The following is an 8,074-nucleotide window of genomic DNA, read 5'->3' on the forward strand; positions in this document are numbered from 1 at the left end:
TCTACATGTTATCTATTCTAGGTATCTTGCTTCTTCAGATGAAGGAGCTTAAAATTCATATACGTTAAATAATTTCCCAAGATCAATCGTCTAATAATTATAGGAGATGAAGCTAAAAATTATGTCTGTCCTAAAGCCAGGCCTGTGCTGTTTCTACCATATCCCCTGCCCTGTGGGAAATAAAGTTTTACTACCTGTCAAAATTACATCACTATTATATGGAAAATATTAGTATATAAATGTGTAGGCTTATGTATGTGCATACACATTGAAGTCTAGTTTCTTCTTTTTCAGTTATACACCATTTTTCTACAAAACAAAGAAGAATCAGAGCAATAAAGGAAATGGCCAGAGTCTTAGTTCCTGGAGGCCAGCTGATGATTTATGTTTGGGCCATGGAACAAAAGAACCGGCACTTTGAGAAGCAAGATGTGCTTGTTCCGTGGAACAGGGCCTTGTGTTCCCGGCTCCTCTCTGAATCCAGCCAGCCTGGGAGAGCGAAGCAGTGTGGACATCCAGAAAGAAGCCATCCCTGCCATCCTCCGTGCTCTGCGTATAGCTGCTCTGTTTGTTTTAAGGAGCGATGTCATTCAAAACGGTCTCACAGCATAGGCTATGAACCTGTTACAGCTGGAACCTGTTGTGCAGGTATTTCTAAGGAAAGCGAGGAAGACAATGGTTTCTATAACACATTAGGAAAGTCTTTTCGTTCCTGGTTTTTCTCCAGATCTTTGGATGAATCAACTCTGAGGAAGCAAATGGAAAGAGTGAGACCCTTGAAAAACACTGAGAGTTGGGCCAATAGCACTATATCAATCCAGCCTTCCAGACACTCCAGTTTAGACTTAGGTCACCGAGAGCCGTTTTCAACAAGAGAGCAAAATTTGGATGAGGAAGTGTTTGTGGAAACGTCTCAAAAACATCTGGAGTGGCTGAGAGCACCAGCTACAAGGAAACATTTAGATAGAGACCATCGAGAGGAAATTAGGAGAAACAGTGATGGGAATTTTCTGAATAGCACCAGTACTAATGAGAATTGTGTGGGTGCAGGTAACGTAGAAGAAGGCAACAGTTCTGCTAGTAAAATATTGAGAAGAATTTCTGCAGTTGATTCCACAGATTCCATCCCAAATGACACAATTTCTGTGGAGGAACGACAGCCCAACGTTTTGGATTCTAGAGCCTTTATGCGCTACTATCACGTGTTTCGAGAAGGTGAGCTCTGTGGCCTGCTGAAGGAGAATGTGTCCGAGCTCCACATTCTGAGCTCTGGGAATGATCATGGCAACTGGTGCGTTATTGCAGAGAAAAAGGAAAACTGTAGTTGATTGGATCATTTTAGACAACCCCTCCATAGATGAAACCACCTCTTTTCACTGGGTTTGGTATGGTTACCTGAATTGAATTTCAGTTTTATTACTTTTTAATCTATTGATGCTGTGATCTGTAGATGCTCTGAATTGATCATCTTTTTAATCTTTAGGTAAGCACAGAGCCTGGCATCTAAAGCATTTGACAAAGGGTATTTGTGATTAAATGTTGATATAAGAGATCTGCAGAAGCAATATAAAGTGAACTTAAGACAATTTGGATTTTTTCCCCTGAAAGATGAAATTATTATAAGAATACATATATATTGTTTTTCAGTATTATATACTGATTTTAAAAGATTCTGTTTTTAAGTATACTTTCTAAAAACAACATTTTTATAAAGTTAAGGGTTAATTTCTATTTCTCAGGTTATAATTTAGATCTGTGTGCCAGATACCATGTAACACTGTTCCATTGTACTGATGTAAACTGGATCACGTAGTAAATTATTTTGTTGCCAAGGTCTTGCTTCTTTTAAAGTCTTCAGAAAGGTGAGAGTGGTAGAGAAACAAGAAGTGTTACAAGGACTTTTCTAAATTTAGATAAGCACACCTGCTTCAAGATAAGGAAATAACAAAGTTATCAATATCATTCCGAAGGTTTTTTTAAGGTATTGTTAGCATGTGGAGAGTAGGCTCTGTGGGTGTTAGAAGTTGTTGCAAGTACCCAGGTAGTATTTTTCTGACCTTATTAGAGGAAGGAATATACAAATGATAAAACCAAGATTAAGTAATGAGTTTTTATCTAGAATGATGCTTTTCTTATGGACTGAAAGGCTATTTAGGAAATGAGAATCCGTTTGAAGCCTGTTTTGGCTCTTATTATAGATTGTTAAGGGGCAAGACATTTGGCCTTGGTGGAAGATAGGTTGAATTTTTAAAAATAATAGCTAGGCATTTATTGTATTGAAAATGACCACATTTTATTAGTTATATTATAGAAATTTAAGCAGAATCAAGTCCTATTTAATCAAAGGTTGAATATCTGCCACTTTATAGACAAAGGAATAGGTTGGGTGTTATTGGTCACTGCATCTGTTTACATTCAGCTGTGGGGTTGTTTAAATCCATTTCATGGATTCTGAAACATACCTATAATTAGGACAGGACTAGAGCTCTAAGAGAAGCAGAAATAAGTCGACCCAGAATAAGGCCTAAGAGAGCTCCTTAATGAGGAGGGATTCAACATTTTACAAAAGTCTTTTACTTTTTGGACCATTGTAATCCTGGATGAAAATCCAATACTTGTTTATTTTTCACTAAAATTAACTGAAATAGTAACAGATTTCATTTGGTTTTGGTTTCTTTTTTTCATTCAGTGATTGTGCCCTAACTTAAAATAATGATGCTACTTTCAAAGAAGCTTAAAGGGTTATTTTTAATAGTTAGCCAAAAATTATTGGTATTTATAACTCTCGAGTTTAAAAAGACTGCATCGTCACCATTTTGGTGATGAGACTGGTGGGAATGAGACATGATTTGTATTGTTCAGTGCACAGTTTGCATTAGAGGGACAATGAAAACAGGCAAAGAAGTGGAATAGAAATTAAAAATTAATTTAATGTCTTCCATTTCTTAAGTTAGGACATTAAACCATGAGAATAAGTGGTTTTCTTGGTGGAAAGAAAAGATTATCAGAGTCAGAGAAGTTCTTACAGTTAAGGCTTGGTGGCCTTTGTACTGAGTATATTTTCCCTCTCTTTGAAGCCTGTATCTTTAATCCCAACCTTGTTGCCAGAAATCTATTGGAAGTCATCTTTCTGGTGGTAGATTACCACTTACATAAAACTCAGTTTATTCAACTGCGCCAGTAAAGTTTTGAACTAATCTGTTGTGGGACCTCCCCCTGACCATACACACACACACACTCCATTTTGTATAAAATAATTCTCTAGAACAGTTCTCGAGAAATATTTTCACATAATTTTGACAGGGTGTAAATGAAAAACCATTAATAATACCAACCTTTTGCTCTTCGTCTTCTGAGCACAAGAACTCTATGCATTCAGACATTATTTTGTATGCAAATACTTAATTCCGTGGTTGATAGCCTCTCTTTGGTATGTTCATGTGAAAAGCACTCTTAAATCTAGCTTTTGCCTTTGGATATATATCTGTATATTATTTATCTCCTATATATATATGATCAAGATATTTATATATATATATACATATATATATATCAAGATATTTATATATATATACACATATATATATATACACACATAGCCATTGAAGAGCCTAATATCTTGATATCTTAAATATCTTGATCATTTAAAAATCTTGCTCATCTTTAACATTGTCCTCAAAAGGAAATACAAGTCATAAGTGAGTTTAAATAACCATACAGAGGTTATTTGTGAGTGTTCAGTCTGCTTTAACTTGCTCAATTATAGATTTCGCTGATCTATATGAAGTAATCTGAAAAAACTTAAGCTCTGTTATTAATACTGGGCTGAACAATGTCTTTACTGTTCCTTCTCTTTTACGTGCTGGCATCACTGAAAAGTCTCGCAATCTGAAGTAGAGGGGAGCATTTGGGTGATGATTAGAAGGTCCTTAAAAATCTTGCTGACTTATTGATGCCTCACTGGCCTATTTGAGGAATTCCATATAAACAGATGATTTAGAGGAAAGTGCATTAATATGGACAAATGATGCAGTCAACATAATGTTATAGTGGGAATCATGCAAGAGACCTATTTAAATTATTTCTTTAAATTGTCACTATAATGATGAAATGACAGCAGCATATCATTATAACTAACAAATAATCTAACAGACATCTTGGAGTATCACACTGGTTTGGTCCTCCTTTCTCATCACTCATCCCTCTGCAGGATGGTGTGTAATTCTAGTTTCCAGTTTGCCTTTCTATACCCTTTCAAATTCTGGATGTCAAGAATTGCTCCGTATTTTAACTGAGCATCAATTGAATGAATAAAAAATTAGAGGTAATCTGGAGAGTAAATAATCCAACTATAAATTAGCTAGGAACATTAATGACCACAAAAAAAAAAAAAAAGCACTGGTGGTTTTTAAAAAAAATAAATGGGCTTGGAGGAAGACTTGAACTTGGTTAAGGAGCTTAAAAATAAGCTGTGACATTCCCCTTTGAGAGGGAGGGGGAATGGGGTGTAGCCATTGGCCAAGCCATAATAACTATTATGTAGAAAATTTGAAATATAATGATAAAAGCAACTAACTTTTCATAATATCTAACACTTATTTCATCTGTAATCCTTACCACAGCCTTCTGAAATAAGCATGCTTATTGTCCCCATTTTGCAGATGAGGAAAATTGAAGCAGAAAGCAATTAAATTGTCCAACGTCACAGTTACACACGTAGTATCACACATCTAGTAATGGGCAGGGCTAAGATCTAAACCCATGCAGTCTGGCTCCCAGCCTATGCTCTCAACCACAACACCATGTACACCTAATCACAGTACGAGACAGATTATAAGAGCCTTCAAGGTAAGTGTGATTATCCCTTTTATAAATGAGCTTTGGCAAGGTTAAACAAAGATTACAAAACTAGACAATAATTGGATAGCAATCCTTTTCATATTTTCCTTATCTTTATATTTAATTTTTTCATTTATAAGTCTATTTCTATTTGAATATAATTTTTAAAAAATAGTCTTGGTCACAAAATGTTCTATGATCACTTTTCTCCAACTCTTCAATCCTTCAAAAATGGTATTACAGTTTTCCCATTTTATAGGTGTGAAAACTGAGGAATATTCGAATATTTTATTCATTTCATTTGTTTACTGAACCCAGATAGGTAGGATATAAGGCAATGAATATCAGATGTGTTGAGTATACACAGAATATTAGAATTAATTGACCTGAAAGTGCCAAGCTGGAACAGTTTTCATATTCGTTGTATACCTACTACCAAGTTACATCGTTTAGTTTGAGAAAAGCGATATACACAGTGCATATTAACATATTTAAATAAACTTGGACTTAATTTAACCGAGCTTCAATATTAACATTTTTATGTAAACTTGGACTTAATTTAACTGAGTTTGCCTGAGATATATTAATGTCCTCTAGCACAAGCATTCTGTGGAACACATTTCGGAAAATAATGTGTCTGGTAGAATAAAATGCACATGCCTTAGGAGGGCATTCATAAATTGACTCTAAATTACTTTCAGTCTCATCTCTTGCAATTGCAACCAATTTTTTCTGTTCTGCAATCTGCTGTTTTAAACAATGCTTGCATTAGAAATTACATAATGACAAGTAATTTTCGCATCCCCTAGAAATAAACTGGGATTTCAAATGCCATAATTACAATGCTTCTCCAAAGAAAAGTGTAGGAAATGGGTTTTATCCTATCAATTCAAAGAGCTTATGAGATAAGTGTTATCATATACCCATCCAACAGATGGAAAAACCATGGGAGTGGAAAGAAATTACAGAAGCATCGTCAGACCCCAAATCAGAATGTTCAACTCCTCTCACTCCAGTCTTAACTCAAAATTATGATTACTGGTTTGATATTATAGACTCTACATTTGCTACCTCATTGTCAACAAAATTGGAATGAGAATAGTTTAAAAAGAACTCTCACCAATCAAGTATTGAAATTATAATGCAAGTAGGCATTAGGCATAGCATGAAGAACACAAACACAGAAACCTAAGAAAGCTAATCAAAGAGAAAATACTGTGAATTGTCCTATTTTTGGTTCCCCATGGGCCCCACAGTATGTGATGCATTAGTATGAATATATATCACTTCAGTTTTAACACACATTCTGTCCCCTTCTAAATTTGGGTCTTTCCACTGATTATACACGAGTAATCACTTCACATGGTTTTCATTTGGACTCTAATACAATCTATGTGACCAACCAAATGGACCACTTGTGAGAGTCATCTGTCCAATTGGATCCTTCCTTTGTTAAATAAATATATATTTTGTCTTTTTTTCAACTAGAGCTAGGAAAAATAAAGTTTCTCTCAAACCAATTAATTGTTAATTAACCCCCATGAAACAATGTATTTTCTCTACATAGAATATTTATTTTTTTTCTGGACGTTACCTCCATATAGAAAAGACAGTAGATCACAGAAGTTCATCTATAGCCAGTGTCGAATGTTGGAGTCCCTGAGAAAGTTATGTTAATATTTATGCTCGCCCAGCAGGGAATCTGGCTGAATGACAGGCATTTCTCTAGTGAGCTAATCATACCACTTCCATTAGATTTTCTATGTACATATGTAGAGGGACTGAATTAGTAAAGGACTGCTTCCCTACTCTGTTTATTTACTCGAAACCCTGGTACTACTTAAGACTCACTAATGTGGGACCCCAGTGGAGTTTTGAGACACTTTGAATATGCATGTGAAAACTGTCTCATTTTCTCTAGATCTTCTCTTAAATATGTATGATGTAAATATATATGTATATTCGTACACATTTAGTGTTGGCTGTCATTACTGACCAAGAAAAAAGCAGCCCTATCAAGTACTTTCAAAACATTAAATTAGCAAGTACCACAGAAATGTATTTCATTGAATATCGAGTAGATTTTTTTTGTCTGTTTCAGGGAAATTGAAAGATAGTTTTAAGTATTCTTGTGCCTATTCTGGTGTTCACGTGTGTATTCGTATCAAAAGTACAAAAACTCTTTTCTACAATGTACAGTTACTTTAGCTTTTCCCAGAAGAAGCTAGCAATAGTTTTAAAAGCACAAATTGATGTAAATTTGACTGTTATAAGAACTTGAAGATATTTTATTTGCATTAACCAGTTAATGTTAAGATCCTTTTGTAATAAGTATTATTAAAAATGGTATAATTTGTAGGCTTATGAAGTGTGTTAGTTTATTTAAGTTATGTGTTAAGTGTACTTTTCAGAAATGTTACTAATGAGCAAAGTTTTGCCTTTCATCTCCACTCTGAGTGTCAATTCAGTCAGGCCCCTCCCTTATACTATAACAGAACTGGGCAAATTCATATTTGAACAGTTATCTTTGTCTAAAGGAAATTGAGCTAACTGTTTAATAATAGATTGTCTTTTAATGGGTTAATAAAGGCATATTATTGACTAAAAACATTTTTTAAAATGAATAAAGATGTATTAGACTATCTGAAAGTGTGTGTGAATATATAGTACTAATATTAAAAGATTGTCATTTTTGTATTCTTGGGATGCAAGCATATCTGTTGCCTTTGCTGACCTGCTCCATCTGCAGGTTGTGAGCTGATGATCAGAGCCAGGGTGCGAAGCAAGGGGAAGTTATGCCCGGCTGTGCTGTGACTCTGACATCTCAGCGAGTCTGTGTTCTAGCAGCAGATGGTGCCCTGGCATGGTGCAACCTTGACCACCTCCCCTCCTCCACCCTAGTCCCCTGGGATAGAAGACGCTACATCTCCCTCAACACTGCTTTGCCCCACACGGTGGCTGCTTGGGGGACAAAAAAGGTAAGTGCTAATAACAAATGAAATATACTCTGTGCCAGTCTTTTGGAAAGAATCAGTGAAACCTCAATTGTGGTGTGTACTCGTTGGCAGAAATCTCTCTCAGTTTAAAAACATCACTAGCTATTGTCTTTAGTCTTCCATTTTTGAAATATCTAAGCGCATAGTTTCAGCTTAAAAGCTATCTGCTTAACAGATTTGTTACCATTTTTTACGGTTTTCTTGAAGGTTGGAATCAGAAGGAAACTGTCAACTTCAGT

The 8,074-nt window shown here is 35.3% G+C and overlaps 1 protein-coding gene across 7 annotated transcripts in view; it reads left to right on the forward strand.

The window, feature by feature from the left end:
- Positions 1-2,655, forward strand: part of TRMT9B (tRNA methyltransferase 9B (putative)) — a 42,906-nt gene extending 40,251 nt beyond the window's left edge. For all 7 annotated transcript variants that reach the window (XM_039846488.1, XM_039846489.1, XM_039846490.1 and 4 more), the window contains one exon: positions 295-2,655. In XM_039846488.1, the coding sequence (XP_039702422.1) occupies positions 295-1,328 (1,034 nt within the window). In that variant the 3' untranslated portion in view covers positions 1,329-2,655. The remainder of the gene's footprint in view (positions 1-294) is intronic.
- The last annotated feature ends 5,419 nt before the right edge of the window (positions 2,656-8,074 follow it).

Source organism: Pteropus medius, unplaced genomic scaffold (genome assembly GCF_902729225.1).
Source record: "Pteropus medius unplaced genomic scaffold, Ma_sr-lr_union100, whole genome shotgun sequence".
Classification (NCBI taxonomy): Eukaryota; Metazoa; Chordata; class Mammalia; order Chiroptera; family Pteropodidae; genus Pteropus; species Pteropus medius.